The sequence below is a fragment of the Morus notabilis genome, unplaced genomic scaffold (genome assembly GCF_000414095.1).
Source record: "Morus notabilis unplaced genomic scaffold, ASM41409v2 Scaffold658, whole genome shotgun sequence".
Lineage (NCBI taxonomy): Eukaryota > Viridiplantae > Streptophyta > Magnoliopsida > Rosales > Moraceae > Morus > Morus notabilis.
Genome location: NW_010358177.1, coordinates 251,032 through 269,790, shown reverse-complemented (window position 1 = coordinate 269,790; position 18,759 = coordinate 251,032). Strand labels below are relative to the sequence as shown.

Here is an 18,759-nt window from a genome sequence, read left to right as displayed (position 1 = left end):
ACTACTATGTGTTATCTAATGGTTTACTATTTATAATGGTACGAATAATGGTTTTCCGATGGAGTGGTATGGAACATAAGATAAATGTAATCGGGAAGATAAAACGGAACTTGACCTTAAGTTGATTATGGATATCCTATGGAGATGATACACTAATATATTGAGTCATGGACGAGAGCTATTCAGAGCTTTGTAAATGTGTTATATAAATCGAGAGTGCAGCTCTAGGCTTTTAGTGGAATAACGCTAGAGTTTTATAATCATGAGACAGACTTGTTGGTTTACAAGTAGCGTTATGATTATAGGAGCTTGATTTATATATGTCCATCAGGTTCCTTTGCTAGCTCACACAATTTTCTGTAACGATACGACATATTTCCTACATATTGGTAACTCGTATTATTTCCGTAAAAGAGGTTCAAAGTTAATATGAGATCGGTTTAATTCATGAGTAATTTATTGGGTGAATTAATTGATAAATTAATTCTAGATAAATTGGTTGAGTTAATGTTTCAGGTTGTTTAGTTAATGAGTAATTTATCGGGTGGATTAATTGTTAAATTAATTCAAAATAAATTGGTTGAATTATTATTTTGAGAGTTATTTAATATGTGAAGACTATTATATGATTGTTTTGATCAGGCAACTCCTTTATTAGATTGCTTGAATTAGAACTGAGGCTTTGTGCAAGTTTCCTGTGTTGAAAAACTAGGAAAATAATTTACCCGTGTTTAGACAGGTCGACCGGACTGGTCGACCAATACATGAAGGATAGGTCGACCGATGAGTTATAACGTCTCTGTCACCGGTTGTAATGCGTAGCCCATGATGACGTGGCGAAACCGACTCTGCAAGTGAGATAAACTTTAAGAAACATATTTGTTACGGTTATATGACTTCCTAAACACTATAAATAGCCCAGTAAGTCACATTATTCATTAGATCACTTGAGAGACTTTTTTGGGGCTATTGGTAAAAGATTCCTGAGAGAAAAAATTATTTAATTCTCAAAAATGATTTTTCCTTTAGATCTCTCGTGATTAGAAGGAGTTCAAGCATACTAAGAGGAGATTGAACGACGTGTGCCCACCCGCACTCCGATCGTGGAAACGAGAATAGCAAAGAAAATCAGTTGGTTGAGGCTCTTTGGTTGTTGTTTGGAACGCTTTGATATGTCAGACATGTTGTTCCCTAAATCTCTAGATGTATGATTTAGATATTTAGTATTTATGTTATATAACATCATGAACATATTCTTGATTGACTTTGACATTGATTTAATTTTTTTAAAATTTTGTTGCGCACTCGACGCCATTTTTCCAACAAAAATTCATACGGATATGTATGGTGTCACATTGCATTCGCTTCATATCGCCGTTTGTCTGTACGCTGCCTCCAAGGATCACCACATTTTTTTATGTATTAGTTTTTATTTTTATTTTTATTTTTTTTCATACAATTGCCTCACCCACCCGACACGCACATTCCCCTCCTAATTTTATGCACCTTTTCATTTCTACCGCACAACATCCTTCTCAATAGTATATAATTACAAAACTTACAGAATTTGATAACATATGATGATTCAAAACGTCACGCATGCATATCTAGTAGTATTTTTTTTTTCCATATTCTGCGTGTTGATACCTCAATTCATACCATACCCATTAAGGGTCTGGGCCCAATCCTTTATTTCTCGAGAAGTTATTGGACTCGTTTCATAGACCCAAACTACGTTCGGAGAACTCTTGTGGGTTATGGTTTGGTGGGCCATGAGTGATCACATAGGCCCAGTTGTCCTTAATTTGACCCAATTTGAAACTTGCTTTTTTTGGGGTTTTTTTTTTTTTTTTTTTTTTTTTTTTTTTTTTTTTGAATTAGTTAAATTAAGCATGAATGGGTGATGGAGGATTCAACCCAAGAAAACCTTCTCCTTGTCCAAGCCTGATCCTTCAGAAATTTTCTTTAACTTAAAAGCCTGAGAAATCCATTAGTAGCTCATTTGGAGGCTTTTCTCGCGATCAGACATGCCTCTCGGAGCACTTCCCGTGTCAAGCATGCTTCCCCAGCTCTTTTCCGTATCAGGTTGTCCATTCAGAGCACTCGTGCGCATTCAGAGCAACCTGGTGTCGGAGCAATCTGTTGTCAAAGAAAGTACAATGGCTGCTTGGTCATTCTTGCACAAACATCCTCCGATAAAGGTCTAACACACGATCAGCCCCCCAAAAGGAAAGTCGTCGAAGCACTTGGTTGAGTCAAACACTCTCAGAGAAGTTAGGTCTGAAGCCATTTCGTGTTAGCTCAAAATCCGGAACTTGGGCTCCAAGTATTTTCACTTCTAACGTGTCATTTTGCCTCCTCCGATAAGGTAGCTGGGATTTTGCTCCAAATGGAATTGCTTGTGACTTATTTCATCAGAATGTTGTCGGAGCAAATTTTCAGAAACTTTTTGTCCTATTTTCAGTGAGTCTCTTCGTCAAACTTAGAAAGCTATTTGACACATTTCCTCCGAATGGGAATGCTCCGACAGCCCGCCGCTGTTTCTTCCATTCCATTTCCAGACAATCTCTTTGTCAAACTAAGAAAGGCTTATAGCCTTCCTCCAAACAGAAATGAGTGTTCAGACCTCCGTCAGAGCAGCTGTCAAGCACTCCTATCTCCTCCTATGAATACCCCCTCACCCTCTTCATTTCACCACCGACAGACCTGCACACCAGATCAACTCATCAGATCTCACTATCACTCTCTTGAGTACTGAAACTCTTGAGAATTCACTCCAAAATCTCTTTCTGAGTGTCTTCTTCAAGTCTTTTGCTAGAAAGACTTGAAGCTTTCTTCAAGTTCTTAAGGAACTCCATAGTTTCTAAGTGTTAATCTCCTTTAAAACTCCTCAAGAACAATTTTCAATCATCTTCCAATACCACCTGAGAGCGTTTTGAGAGTTGTTTCACACTTAACACATAAATACACATATCTAACAAGTATCCACACTTTCACTACACACATAGGCCGGTAACCTAAAGGGAGACCCCAAAGTAACACGGCCGGTTATTGTTGACGAAATCTAACCGTCAACAATATATAAATATATATATATATATATTATCATTTTCCCGTCTCATAAGATACTTATTTCTTTGTTTTTGCAATAACAAATAATTGGTCTTTGAAAATAAAAGAAAGGATTTTAAGGAGTGTATCGAGTTCTAGAGATGAAACAAAGTTGGTGGTATACAACTCACTTGGATCGTGGGATGTAGAAGCCCCCATAGGTGGGTATATGGGCTCCATTGATGTAATTGTGGTGCTCAGGGATGATCTTGGGACGTTTGTTCTAGGAGTGGCCTCTTAACGACTACTTAGCATATTCTCCCCCAACATTACAATGTGTTTAACGACTAATGAGAATTGTATTGTGTGCTCTTGTGGCTTTCCATATTTGGTTCTCGAAACAAATACGCTTCTTAATGTTATTCGTGCTATTCAGAGTTCAGTTGAGCTCCAAGACGAATGTTGGCATCAAAGCAAGTATTCTACAAGTTTAATGTAACTCTATTTACGATATTTTCATACAAGGAAAATGATGTAGCCCACTTCTTTGCTAATTATTCTTTTTCTTTTCCTTTATGTTAATTCTGTTTGGTTTGATCTCGCTTCATTTTGTATTAATTCTTTGTAAAAGGTAGCTTTTATGAAAACCATTGTAAAAAAAATTCGTCAAACCTCGATAACGACGTAAATCGCTTTGCAAACCTCTCAAATAGTGTCACAATGAGCTTTGCAATTGCGAGCCTTGGTGGCTACAACATTGCCAATGGTGCAATTGCAAAAATTTGAACTTTTTTTTCAAAAACCAAAAAAGTAGTAAAAACTTAAAAAAAATGAAAACTCTTTTATTACATCATTTTCTCTGATCGAGAAAATTATTAAACTTATTTTTAAAAGTATATGAGTCTATACTTTTATCTTCTACTCTTAATTAATATTCTTTTATTAATATTATTAATAAAAAATAATAGATAAAAATCAGCACTCATTATCAAGATTTCTCTCTGTTTTCATTTTCAATTTAGTTCGCCTTCGCCCAAACTTATCATTCAAGAAGAGGGCCCTAAGCCGACCTCCCAATAAAGTCAAAAGGCCCAAAAGGCCCAAAAGGCCCAGAGCCCCAAATAAATGCGTTTAGCCTTTACCCGCCATGCGTTGAACACTTGATTAAAATCGCCAGCCAATTTCTGTTACACTCGTTTTACATGCCATCGAAAGTTTTCCCGAGAAAAAGTTTCTTGCACGGAAAATTAGAGACTTAGAAAAGGAAAAAAAAAAAAGAAAGAAAGAAAAGAAGGAAAATGAGAGAGGAAGTGATCAGCTCCGGAGGGATCATTGATCCTACTCCTGCTGCCAGGTACCTTAAACCCTAACCCTAATCCCCTCTCTCTCCTTTTCTTCGCTGTTCGATTTTCAATTTGGGGGAGAATTTAGCTAGGGGTTTAAATTTGTTCGGTGTTGGTTCGACTTGAGGAATTTTCTTGTAAATTTGTGGAGTTAGCGTTAGGGTTTTAGCTGTTTTTGAGATGGAATTAGAAAATGTGGGCTTTGTTTGGGTGTCGAGAAAGTGGAGAAAGATTGTGGAAGTGTTTGACTTTTTGCTGTTTGGCTGTTTTAGAAATGAGAAATTTAGCTTGATTTTGGGGATTTAGGTGGGCTTAGCTAAATTCTTGTGAGTGAATTCGTAGTTATTATTGCATTTTAGGTCTGATGAGGCGGGAATTGACCGAGTGTTGTGTACTGCGCTTGAACATGGTTTGTAGTTCGGATTATGATTTTGATTTTTAACTGCTTCTGAGAATTGATGTTTAGTCTACTATATTTAACTTGCTATTTCTTCGTCATGGTTTATAAGATGGGATGCTTGCTGCTATAAGAATTCTGTATGTTTTGATGGTTCGTCAGTTTTTTTTTTTTCCCTCTTCTACGAGTAATAATACTGTTGTTGATGAAATTGGCATCTTTGAACGTGTAATTTATTAGTATGAAAAAATTACTCAACTAGTTGTCAAATTCTACTTGGCCCAAAAAAAAAGGTTAATCTCATAAATGATCCCTGAAGTTTACTCTCATTCCCACATTGGTCCCTGACTTTTAAAATGTCTCATAGTTGGTCCCTGAAGTTTATTTTGTTTCAGTTTCAATCATTCCATTAGTTAAGTGTTAAATATTTGACGGAATCTGTGTAAATTAGGGACTAAAATTAGAAACATTTAAAGTTTAGGGGCTAAAACGAAATAAAATTAAAAGCAAAAGTTAGTTTCCACAAATAGTCTCTAATTTTTAATTGTTTCCTATTTTGGTCTTAATTTACACAGATTCCATCAAATATAACACCTAGTTAATGGAAGGACTAAAACTGAAACAAAATAAAACCCAGGGATTAACTGTGTAATTTTATTCATTAGTTATTTTTATTATTAGTTTATCTAAATTTTTATTAGACATTTTAAAAGTCAAGGACCAAAATGAGATTGAGGGTAAACCTTAGGGACCCTTTGTGGGATTAAAAAAAAAGTGAAGGCAACGAGTCCTTGTTTCTCATGAATAATTTGTTCATCCTGAAGTTGGGTTTATCCAGGGTTTGTTCTATTTTAATTTAGATGGATGAAATAAACTACAATTTTAGCCCATTCAAGTGAAAGCACGTGAAGATAAGGTTTTTTAATGTATTTTTTTTTTCCATAGACAAGCTATTTGATATTCTTGGAAATTTTGGGAATTCATTTGACAAAGCTCTTTTTTTCTTGGGCCAGATATTATGGGCCTGTTTGGTAGTGTCTTTAAAACGGTTTTTTTTTTAGTATGAAAATGGAAATGATAATTTTTGAGAATGGTGTTGGTACTGTTTTTGAAATTGTGTTTGATTTTTTTTTTTTTTTGAGAGATTGTTTTAGGTACAAGAAAGAATTGAAAATGTTTGGGTATGTTTCTGAAAACCTGTATTAAGTTATAACTTTAGAAAATGAAAACAGAAATGTGAAAACAACTTTCAACCATTTTCCACTTTCTTAACAAAAATTTTCTCACCATTTTTTGTTTGTGTCCTCTTTTTACAAAGTATTTGCTAACCAAAGGATGTTTACCAAACATTTTCATTCTCGTGCCTCAAAATACGTGCAAAACATTTCCAAAAACAAGAGAAAACAATACCAAACACACCCTATCTGTTTTTACTTGTTTTGCCATATGACTCTCCGGGATATGTTCATGTCCTTGTCTGACAACCTTACCTTCCCCACAAAGGCTCTTAGGTATATGTAATTGGGTATTTAGTTATGGAAGTCAATCTATAAGATGGCACATTTGTGGATAGGAAATTTATTATTATTATTATTATTATTTTAAGATTGAATGGGTAGGCTATTCGCTGTATGATGGTAGCAACAGGGAAAAAGAAAGTTCTCTCTTTTTCTGTGGTTTATTTTGAAAAATCTTTTTTCTTTTTGCTTCTTATTAGTTCTGCTGGGGCATCCTCTCCTACCGTTCCAACAAATGTTGGCAGTATAGATGGGTCCGTTCATGGGCAAGGCTCCAAGGCAGCTTCTCTTTCATGTGTTGGTTCACAACCACCACGGGCTTCCTTGAGCACAAGTGATGGTGGTCTTGCCTTTGGATCTTCAAGATCTTCATGTAGACCTTGGGAAAGAGGGGATCTATTGAGACGCTTGGGTACCTTTGAGCCTTCAAATTGGTTGGGAAAGCCTAAGGTTTGAACCTGAGCTTGTTATGTACAAAATGCATGCATTTTTGTTATCAGCTGCAATGCATTGTAAGGTATCCAAACTGTGCATTATTTTGGGACTACATGTTGCATAGACATGAAAATATGATTCTTTTGCCCCTATTTTCTTGAAATGTGAAGTACCCCTTACAATTAGTAACAATAGTACAGGAAATGTTTCTTTTAGACTGTAGCATATGTGTACTTTTAGGTCTGTAGTTTTTTTAGAGGAATTGGAATGGGAAGATATGGGATTTTTAAAACTATGTGGTTCCACAACAACTAAACCATATTCAAACAAGAAATCAACTACAATGAGAACTATTCCCAGTTCATTGCAAGGAATTCTTACAACTTTTGGCTTTGTCAAACCCATTGAGGAAGGAAAGCATGCCCATTGTTTGAATCTCATGGATAATTATTAGGACTGTAAACTTGGTGAAATTTCCACACAGTTGATTCTCTTTGTTGTAAACTTGTTTAGATGGAAGCATGGTCCTAAAAGAAGGAAAGGATGAGATGGTGAAAATGAGGCTGTTGGATCTATATATATCAATAATAGTTTGAACATGACATTTCCTTTCCATAAGCAATTTGAAACAATTTCATAGCATCTCAGTTTTCAATTTCATAGCATCTCAGTTTTTCATTTCTAACTTGTTGCAGGTTATCAGTCCTTTGGCTTGTGCTCAGAAAGGTTGGATAAATGTTAAGCTTGATAAGATTGCATGTGAATCATGCAGTGCGGACCTCAGTTTTGTTTTGTTTCCATCTTGGACCCCTTCTAAAGGTTAGCTATTGGCAGAGTGTTCTTAGTTATTTCCTTTCTTTTTGTTTTCTTTTTCTTTTTTAATGAAAGTTTGAGAGACTACCCATAGATGCTTTGAATGGAAAGAATTCATATCTTTGGACTGATGAGCAATCATGTGGTAAAGGAATTATTGAATTGCCTTTGTTAAGACTTCGCCTTGATGGATAGCTACAGCTAACTAAATCGACAATGATCTAAAGTAGAGTATTCAAGATGGGAGAATGGGGCAGGAGGAAGGAGAAATAGAGAGAGAACTGCGTCATAGTTCAATTGTTATTTCTATTGTATTATAGATTGCTTAAGTTTGAGCTTAAACCTCTATTAATGCACTCAGCTACTATTTTAATAGATGTCCCCAAGTGACAATTCAGCTGTTCCCTGAACCCAAAATCTTGAATATTGCATCATTTAGTGGACGTTTGGTTCATGGATTCAGAATCATGATTCAAAACAATTCTCGATTTACATGTGTTTTTTATGAGAGAAAATACTGTAGCGAATCACGAACCATAATTCGAATCATGACATGAATCTAGCAACCAAACAACCCATAAATGCACGTTGCTTGTGAGTATGTTTATTATGCTAGAATATTGAACATGAAGACGAAGATATGTACTTATTTGTCAAGACAGTCATTATTTTTTGGCTGTTACCTGGGTCACTAATGGAATATGTGCTTACACACACAAAGTTGGAAAATAGCATTGAATTGAAGTTCATAGTACTTGCACTTTAGTCTCCATTATAGCAATATTAATTATGATAAGTTAATGTTAGTTCCTTATCTAGTTCCAAAAAAGCTTTCACGTTGAATCAGTACATTTACTTTGGCTTTTCCATTATTGGTAACAAAATTTCTTCTTTTCTTTTATTATGTTGATGGGTGAAGTTCAAAACGCTGGTGAAGCCTTTGCAAAGGAGCTGGATTCAGGGCACAAGGCCACATGCCCTTGGAGAGGAAACATCTGTCCTGATAGCCTGGTGCAATTCCCTCCTACTCCTCAGACTGCCTTAATTGGAGGTTATAAGGATAGATGTGACGGACTTTTGCAATTTCAGTCTCTTCCAAGGGTATCTGCCTCTGCAATTGAACAGATACGAGTTTCTCGAGGACCACAGATTGATCGCTTCCTGTCTATAGCAGGAGAAGTAGACTTTAAACCTGAAATTATTCCAGAACTGGAAAGCTCTCGAGATGGAGCCACCTCGTTGTATTTTTGTGTGAGTTATCTAGTGGTACTTTGAATGCTAGTAATTGTCCTGTGATTCCCCCAAAAGCTAATTAAAGGCAAAATGTCTAACCAATTTGTTAATTTGTCAATTAACCATATGCATATGTTCTTTTAACTTTTTTCTTTGTTTTCTGGCAGGCACAGAAGCTTATAAGCATCTGCGGGTGGGAACCAAGATGGCAATTGAATGTTCAAGATTGTGAAGAGCACTCTGCTCAATCAGCTAGGAATGGAAATTCTCTTGGACGTAGACATGCCCAGGTCCAAGCTTCGCAAGACCATGGACCAGGCAAGAAAGCTCTTTCTGCTTCAGCTAGAAAAGACACTGAAAAGAGTAAAGTGTTGGCAAAGGAGTCTAGATGTGAGTTTAGATCACCCTTACTAGATTGCAGCTTGTGTGGAGCTACAGTAAGAATTATGGATTTCTTAACCGTCCCTCGACCTGCTCGTTTTCCTTCCAACAACATCGACATTCCTGACACGAGTAAAAAAATGGCATTGACTCGTGGAGTAAGTGCAGCCAGTGGAATTAGTGGTTGGATTGCAGCTGATGATTTGGATAAAGAACAAACTGAAGATCGTGATGAAGTAGCAACAACAAATGATGGAAAGTCATTGCCCAATGCAGATGTTGATTTGAATCTTACTATGGCAGGGGGTTTACCTTTTAATCAGTTTGGAAGAAGAGCATTGTGTGAAAATATCAATGAGGGAGACATGGGAAGGGATCTGATGATTGGGCAACCTGCAGGAAGTGAGGTTGGTGATCGTGCAGCTTCATATGAGTCACGGGGTCCTAGTTCTCGTAAACGGAGTTTGGAAATTGGTGGCAGTTCGGATGATAGACAACAACACTTAAGGGTGCAGCAGGCAGATAGCGTTGAAGGGACAGTCATTGATCGTGATGGCGATGAAGTCACAGATGGTAGACAATATTCGGCTGGGCCTTCAAAACGTGCTCGGGACTTGGATATCTTTGATACATATTGTTCACCGTATCAGAGAGATTATGGTGCCGGCCCTAGCCATTCAGTGGGTATTGACATCTATGCAGATGGCAGTAGAGCTGCTTCATTTCAGCAAAGAAATGACCACTTTGTAGGAATCCAAACAACTAGGGATTCAACACGTGCATCATCAGTCATTGCAATGGATACCGTCAATCATAGTGCAAATGAGGACTCTATGGAAAGCGTCGAAAATTACCCTGGAGATATTGACGATATTCAGTTCCCCTCTTCAAGTACATACGGTAATCTGGACATGAATGAAACATCAGAATTGAACTACAGCAATCTAGCTCAGCCAAGCTTTGGTGTCCGCACGGTTGCTGAAGTTATTCGTGAGGAAATTGGTGTTAGTAGTACAAATGATGGTGAAGAAATTTTCAATGCAGAAACTGTCACTGCTCAAGCCCGTGATGGCATTAGTTTCGGAATAAGTGGGGGAAGTGTTGGCATGTGTGCCAGTCATGAAGCTGAAATTCATGGAGCTGATGTATCTGTCCATAGAGCGGAGAGTGTAGTGGGTGATGTGGAACCCAGAGTTGAAGATGCCGACATTCAGGGCCAGACAGGTGAATCTACTCCAAATCCTGGGCTAATGGATGAGATTGTCCCTGAAGAAGTCAATAGAGAAGATCCTCGTGGTGATAGCCAGGAGATGTCTCAATCCCTAGGGAGGGCTGATAGTGGCTCAAAGGTTGATGGTTCTGCTAAGGCTGAATCTGTGGAAAGTGGTGAAAAGATAAGTAGGGGCAGCAAGTTCGTCCTAGAGACTTCTTTGCACCCTTCTCTTTCATGCAATGCTAATGTAGATTCTGGTTATAAAACAACAAAGCAAGAGGTCTCAAAGGCTGGAAAATCTTCATCTACAAATAATTGTGTGTACCAAGAGGCAGATTACATGGTAGCAAATGGAATAGGTAATTTTTCTTCATTTTTTTTTCCCGCTTCGCTAGTTGTTACTAGGCTACTAAGGCCCCCCTGTTTCTCTCTTTTCTAAGAACTATGTGTAGTTTATTGGCATTTTATTTGCCGTGTCACCATGTTGATTCCATTTCTAATTTGCTAAATTTTCTGATCTGCATAACTTATGGGTCTCCGCAGTTTTATATTGGGTTCAAACTATCTCTGTCTATATTCAGACTGACTACAGTTATTTGTAAACAATTAATGTGCACTGAATTGGAATTAGTGATGTCTTAGCTCGATTACTGAACATATTGTTCAGCATTTTGGAACTCGTGCATTGTTATGCCTATTTTATGTCTCATTAAATCATTCTGATCTATTCTTCTTTCTGCAGTACTTATCCATGTCATATTCCTAAGGTTAAAGTTTGCGTGTAATTATTTTTTTTTCACCCTCTTGTTGTACTTTTCTTTCTTTTTGCTAACAGTGATACGTTTACTTTTTTTCTTTTTTCCCTTTCCATTTGATTCAGAACCTCCTAAAGGGGAGAGCAATTATGAAGAAGTTGCAGAATTTGATCCAATTGCCCATCACAACCAATTCTGCCCTTGGGTGAACGGAAATGTTGCTGCTGCTGGCAGCAGCAGCGGTGGTTCTGGAACTAGTGCTGATGCAATTGCACTTTGTGGGTGGCAGCTTACTTTAGATGCCCTGGATGTCCTGCGATCCTTGGGGACTGTTGCAATTCAGACAGTGCAGTCTGAATCAGCAGCATCGCTGTACAAGGTTTTTCTTCTTTTTTATTTGTACTTTTTGGTACTTTTACTGTTACCTATCATATTGAAGTGAATGGATTTTTTGGGAATGTAGGCGTCTCATGCAGTTTTCTTGTTTATTTCTTGCCATACAACAACAACAACAACAAGAAGCCGTAATCCCAACTTAATTGGGATCGGCTATATGGATTTCACTTTTTCACGCAGCTCTGTTCGAAATTAGACTTTCATGAATGCCTAGATCTAGAATGTCTTTTCTAACTATTTCGGTCCACGCAATGCTTGGTCTACCCCTCCATCTCTTTGTATTAGGTATAAGAATGTCCTCCCAAGCACGAAATGGTGCTTCGAGTGGTCTACGTTGGACATGCTCATACCACCTCAAGCGGCCTTTGCGCAACTTATCTTCTATTGGTGCTACACCTATTTTATTACGAGTAACTTCATTCCTTAACATATGCATTTCTGCCACACTCATCTTAGTTATGTGTTGTCTTTTAATGGCCCAACATTCAATACCATATAACATAGCTGAGCGGATTACAGTCCTGTAGAACTTTTCTTTTAACTTAATAGGCATCTTGCCATCACATAAAACTCCCGTAGCATTCTTTCACTTAACCCACCATGCCTTAATCCGATGTTGAATATCATCTTCTATATCTCCTTCGTACTGCATTACAGACTTAAGGTACCTAAACTTCCTAGAAGCCCCAATCTCCAAACCATTTAAAGAAATTTCATCACTCTGATTACTTGAGTTTTTAAACCTATAATGCATGTATTCAGTTTTCATCATACTTAACTTAAATCCCTTCCTCTCGAGAGTTTGTCTGCACAGTTCTAACTTACGGTTGACTCTTTTCCTATGTTCATCAACTAAAACTATATCGTCCGCAAAAAGCATACACCAAGAAATTCTATCTTGGATTTCTCTTGTCAACTCATCCACTACGATGGTAAAAAGATAAAGACTAAGAGCAGATCTTTGATGAAGGCCGATCCGAATGGGAAACTCTGCTATGTAGCCTCCAACGGTTCTCACACTCATGACCACCCCATCGTACATGTCTTTAATTACCTTGATATACCTCACATGCACTCTTCTCTTTTCTAGTACCCACAATAAAATTTCTCTCGGTACCCTATCATATGCCTTTTCTAAATTTATAAAGACCATATGTAGGTCCGTCTTGACTTCTCTATACCTTTCCATCAGCATCTTAAGAAGAAAAATGGCTTCCGTGGTTGATTTGCCTGGCATGAAGCCAAATTGGTCACCTGAGATGGTAGTTGTGGCCTTTAATCTCCTTTCAATAACTCTCTGCTAAAGTTTCATAGTGTGGCTTATTAAATTTATGCCCCTATAATTGTTACAATTCAGCACATCTCCTTTATTCTTGAAGATTTCCTACATGGATCAGGTATATGCTTCTTCTTTAGTATCTCATTAAAAAGCTTAGTGAGCCACATAATTCTAACATCTCCTAACGCCATCCAAATTTCTATTAGAATATCATCTGGCCCACATTCCTTCCCCTTTTTAATTTTTCGTAGTGCAGTTTTTACTTCCGAGATTTTGATTTCTCTTGTATACATCACATTAGGTTCTCCTTGTGTCCTAAGATCGTCAACTCTATCGTATGATCATCATTATAAAGTTACTCAAAGTAAGTCTTCCACCTTTCTCTAATGTCTTTGTATTTTGTCAGAACTTAATTCTTATTATCCTTAACACACCTCACTTGATTTAGGTCCCGACACTTCCTTTCTCTTATCCTAGCTAGTTTATATATATCATTCTCTCCTTCTCTAGTCTCAAGTTTCCTATATACCTCATCTAAGTTAGGGGTGGCAATTCGTGTCACGTGTCGTGTTCGTGTTGTGTTTTGATCATTTCTTTCTAAATTTGCAGTCAACTGGAACACGGCCCGTGACACGAAATTTTTTAAAAACCGCAACACGAACACGACACGATCACTTCACGAGTTGACACGACACGACCCGTGACACGAAATTGACCCGTGAACCCGAAATTGACACGAAAATTGTATACTTTTATTTAGTTTTTTACATATTAAAAATAACTTAAAATTCATAACACACTAAATTACAATAACATCCATTGAAATTAAATAAATAATATTATAAGATTTTGAGTATAACTATTATGATATCACAAGTTCATAATAAAATTTAAAATATGAAATGAAAAATATATGTATTTTTTAATTTTTTACGAGTTTCGTGTCGTGTTCGGGTAAGGCGGGTCCGACCCGAAATTGACCCGTGTTTTTCGTGTCAATTTTAGGTCCCCTAACCCGTAAAATTCGTGTCGTTTTCGAGTCGTGACCCATATTGCCGGCTCTAATCTAAGTAAGTGGAACGAGCCTTACCAACTGCTCGCTTAGTTTCTTTCTTCGCTTCTTTATACTTATTAAAAGTTTTAACATCTTTATGTTTTGGTAAATCTCTATATAAATCCCTCTTGGTCCTAATAGCCTTTTGAACTTCCTCACTCTACTACCAGGCTTCTTTGGGGGCCTTTACCTCTAGATTTTCCTTGTACCTCATTTGTCACTTTTCTAATGCAGTATTTGCTTCACTTATATATGACCAAGTAGCCTTCTCTAACAACTTCTCTTTAAAGGCCAATTGTTTTATTCCCTTCAAATGCCACCAACGAGTTCGTGGGAGGTGGTTTATCTTAGTCCTTCTATAACAAAGCTTAATGCTCACATCTAAGATCATTAACCTATGTTGGGTGGCTAGTACTTCTTAAGGAGTTACTTTACAATCTTTACATAGAGAACTTTCTCTATACTTTGTGAGAAAATAATCTATCTGGCTCAAGTTCCTCCCATTCTTAAAAGTGATCAAGTGAGAATCTCTTTTCTTGAAAAATGTGTTTGTTATGATAAAATCATGTCGCAACGCAAATTCCAAAGTAGATTTTCCTTATTCGTTTCGAGCTCCAAAACCGAAACCACCGTGGATCCTTTCGAAGTTTTCCCTATCCTTACCAACATGCCCATTGAAATCTCCTCCAATGAAAATGCTATCCTCATTGTGTTAGGATCCTACGAGTTTAGCTAAGAATTGATTAACAAATGGTGTTCCTGGATCCAACTCACGTAGTTTTTATTACTTGAAATGGAGGATTACAACTCAAGGCTCATTGAAGTCCCTAGACTCAACGAAGAAGAAGAAGAAAATACTGAAATAAAGAAAGTAAGATAGTGGTGGATTTTCAAGTAATCCCCAGACTCCCAGGCAGCTCCTTCAGCATAGAATTCACCATCGCTTCCCTCCCCCCTAGTTTGGCTATTTATTCTCTTTGCTAGTAACTAACTCCTCACCCTCACTAACAGAATTCCACCTCCCGATGCTCATTGCTACCCTAAATTACCAGCCTGTCCCTGCCCGTCTCTCTTCCCCCTTCTAGCATATACAAACTTAAGAGGTGGGGACCTATCAATACCCCCGCCTCAAAGAAACACCTTGTCCTCGAGGTGTTAAGTAATCACAACCGTGTGACTCCACCTCCTTCCAATCTTGATGATGAGGTTGGATCTTGGAACGTCAAAGGTAACAGCAATTCCAAGTCTGCCCTTTGTGAAATTTCCAATTCCAATTCCTATCACGCCAATTCCTTTCAACCCCCCTTCTACCACCCCTATCTTTGTAGATCCGACCCCAATTGGACTGAAATAAGAAGACCCAGTCCAAATGTCATTGGAATTGGTGTGCATCCCAGCTTTAACGGCATTGGAACCAACCCAAATCACGCCGGATTTGAGAAACCCAGCCCTTGGCTCGCCAAAATATGCCCTAATTGCGTCAAAATCACAAAACTCAGCCTTAAGGGCATCGGAATTTATGGGTCCCCTTCCAATTCCGTCAGAATCTGCCTCCATAGCACCGGACCCAGCCCCTTTCACGCCGGAATTGCGAGGCCCAGTCCAAACCGGGCTGGAATCAACCCCAACCTTGCCGGAAACAACCTCAACAGCGTCAGAATCATGAGACCCGCTCCAAATTTGGCCGGAATTTTTGAAAACAACACCAATCTCACCGGGATCAGCCTTAATGGAGTCGGAACTGGAAGATCTGGTCTTGCCTTCGCCGGAATCCACATGAATCTCGCTGGAATCAGGTGACCCAGTCCTAACCCGGCCGGAATCTGCCCCAACCATGACGGAATCACGGCTGGGTTCCCTGTTCTGAGGGTACCCCTGCCATCCCAGCCCCGGAGCAAGCCCCTCTTCCTCTAACTCTGGCTCCCACTCCGATTCCCGTCACCGACCAAGCTCCGCCTCCCTCTCCCGACGGTCGCGACCTCCTTCCGCCCTCCTCCCGTTGTCGAACCAACCCTCGCGATGTAGATCCGGACCACCCAGCCCCAGATTGCAACGGATCTCGCACTCCTCCATGAGACCCACGTCTCTCCGGCGTCGGAACACCCTCTCGCGGCCTCGATCTTCGCGAATCGGCGCTTCCTGGCAAAGATCCGCCCGATTTGGCACCTCCACTCCGCCTGGGTGGTCGCGATCTAGGCTCTCCTCGCCCCGAGACACGCGATCTCGCCTCTCCCCGTCCCGTCGTTTGCCGTCGCGACCCCACTCGGCCTCCCCGGCCATCGGCCGCGCCGCCAGAAGTGCCTCTATCCTCCGCAGCGCCGCTTGCACGTCTTCCAACTGAGTCCGAACCTTCCCCAGTTCACCACGCAGCCCAAGCCACTTCTTCACGGATCTGCGGGAGGTTGCCTCTTGGACCACCGCCAGTCCCTTTTCCACCATAGTCACCCTCTCCGGATCCGCTGGTTTAGGTGCTATGGATCGGTGCTCTGATACCATTGTTAGGATCCTATGAGTTTAGCTAAGAATCGATTAACAAATGGTGTTCCTGGATCCAACTCACGTAGTTTTTATTACTTGAAATGGAGGATTACAACTCAAGGCTCATTGAAGGCCCTAGACTCAACAAAGAAGAAGAAGAAAATACTGAAATACAGAAAGTAAGATAGTGGTGGATTTTCGAGTAATCCCCAGACTCCTAGGCAGCTCCTTCAGCACAGAATTCACCATCGCGTCCCTCCCCCCTAGCTAGGCTATTTATTCTCTTTGTTAGTAACTTACTCCTCACCCTCACTAATAGAATTCCACCTCCCGATGCTCATTGCTACCCCAAATTACCAGCCTGTCCCTGCCCGTCTCTCTTCCCCCTTCTAGCGTATACAAACTTAAGAGGTGGGGACCTATCACATTGCCTATACGACACACTAAGTCATCCATGTCTTCCCAGGACTTGACTTTAGTTTCTGCATCCAATCTTATTTGTGGAGCGTAAGCACTAATTACATAGATGAATTTATTTCCTAGTACCAATTTGAGCATAATAATTCTATCCTCTATTCGCTTAATCTCAACTACGTCATCTTTCACAGTTTTGTCCACTAGAATACCAACTCCATTGCGATATACCATAACTTTTGTCATAAATTTCCAATCCTTTACTTTCTCTCCTGTCCACTTTGTTTCCTGTAAGCATAAAATGTTAATTCTTCTTCTTACCATAACATCTACTAACTCCATAGATCTACCAGTTAAAGAACCCACATTCCAAGTACCTAAACAAATTTTCCTATAATGGGCTAGCTCTGCCCCTTGCACACGTCCATGAATGTGCTTTGCTATGATTTGAAAAAAATTGAAAGCAAGTGAACGTTGTGATTACTGTTGCTTAATGGATGAATGTGCAAAGTATATCTTGTCCTTTCGAGTGGCAATTCCAAATTTTGCCATTGTTGACTGCAATTCCCAATTCCCTATCATGTCTTTCTTTGGATGCTTTTTTGTTACATTGATCTAGACATCTTGCAGGAGAATGAGATCCCAGGCATCATTGGATGCCTAGGTCCTTTTAAGAACTTTATTAGTAACTGACGATAATATTCTTGGTTTGTGCCAAGGTTTTTCCCCAAACGTGTTCTAATTTAATGTGAAGACATCTTAAATTTGAACACTATTCTTCGTGGAAAGTGGAAATGTCGGCGGTGCTGACTAGTTGTTCTGGGTCTACTTATTTTAGGAAAAAGCAGTAAGGAAGTAGTTATATATTTTTTATTTTCCTTTTGTCCGCTTCGGCGACATGAGTTCGTGTCTTTGCATTCGTGTCTTTGCATGCAATGCAGGAATTAATCTTTCTTTGTATTGCGGGAGTTGTCTTCATTGTCTTGCTTACAGTCTTTTATTTCATATGTTTGTTTCGCACATATATATTTTTATTCATGCCATAATATTTTGCTGACGATTCGCACTCTGTGTGACTCACTTCCCCATCTCTGAAACCAAAGGTTTTAACAGTTTTCTCGTTTGTATCATTTGCATTGAGTTTTATTTTTTCTTACAGGATGATCACCAAAATCCAGGTCAAAAGCTCCTTCGCCACCATTCTATGAACAGAAGCCATGGGCAACATTGATTGTTCATCTTATTATGGAGCTATTCCAGTTACCTGTAAGTGCATCTCAAAATACCTGCTTTCTAAAAGCACTACCAAACAGTTGTCTTTGGGTGAATCAATCTTCCTTTTCATTTGCTATTTTGTTGTTCTTGGTCTTGCAGCATATTGATTATGTTATCCGCTCCAATGATGCGCTATTCTTTGCAGGATCAGTTCAGAATCCAATCTAGAGATGAAATTCAAATTCAAGTTTGGCTAGCTGCAATGGGACAGCTGCTGGGAAAGTTCTAGCAATCTTGTCAAGTCATTTTCTTTGCATGGTAGGATATTATTTATGTTGTAACGATCTTAAATGCTTCATGCAGATAAACCTTCAGATCTGCTGTTTATTTTCTTTTCCCTTTTTCATGAATTTTTATACTTAATACTATCTAGTCAATTGGCGATGTGTCAGAGACTTGGAACATTTGATAAAGAATAGTTGAAGAATCATGTTTTTTTTTTTTTTTTTTTTTTTTGGGATACAAAATTTTTTCGTGCATTTGGCATTGCTAATAATGATGAGAACGGGATCTTTTAAGTGTCGTTTTTCTGTTTCTTCAAGATACGAGATGGTTTATGGTTTGCCTAGCAGCATTTTTTTTCCTTCTATTTTCTTATTTCCTAAGTGGTTGCTAAGCCTTTGTGTTGGTACTTGGTACCATATTGGCTATTGGTAAATCATGTCACCCCTCAGATTGGCTAATACTTTTCTGATTTAGAGATTTTGCTCTTCCGAGTTGGTGTT

At 38.8% G+C, this 18,759-nt stretch overlaps 1 protein-coding gene across 2 annotated transcripts; it reads left to right on the top strand.

Annotated features, from left to right (window-relative positions):
- Positions 1-4,226: 4,226 nt before the first annotated feature.
- LOC21394693 lies at positions 4,227-18,460 on the top strand. Of its 2 annotated transcripts, none has more exons than XM_024161676.1 (8): positions 4,227-4,405; positions 6,509-6,758; positions 7,439-7,562; positions 8,476-8,807; positions 8,957-10,742; positions 11,264-11,517; positions 17,919-18,025; positions 18,180-18,460. In XM_024161676.1, exons 1-7 carry the CDS (start codon positions 4,350-4,352, stop codon positions 17,988-17,990), a joined length of 2,874 nt encoding a protein of 957 aa, XP_024017444.1. In that variant the 5' UTR covers positions 4,227-4,349; the 3' UTR covers positions 17,991-18,025; positions 18,180-18,460. The 2 variants fall into 2 exon arrangements, with proteins under 2 accessions (XP_024017444.1, XP_024017445.1); XM_024161677.1 differs by having other exon boundaries at positions 18,134-18,182.
- Positions 18,461-18,759: the final 299 nt, after the last annotated feature.

Bases quoted from the DNA above. Each gene is read 5' to 3' on its own strand.
- LOC21394693 (XM_024161676.1), top strand. From the start codon at position 4,350: ATGAGAGAGGAAGTGATCAGCTCCGGAGGGATCATTGATCCTACTCCT. The intron at 6,759-7,438 runs GTTTGAACCTGA...AACTTGTTGCAG, and splicing joins ATTGGTTGGGAAAGCCTAAG to GTTATCAGTCCTTTGGCTTG. The intron at 10,743-11,263 runs GTAATTTTTCTT...CATTTGATTCAG, and splicing joins CATGGTAGCAAATGGAATAG to AACCTCCTAAAGGGGAGAGC.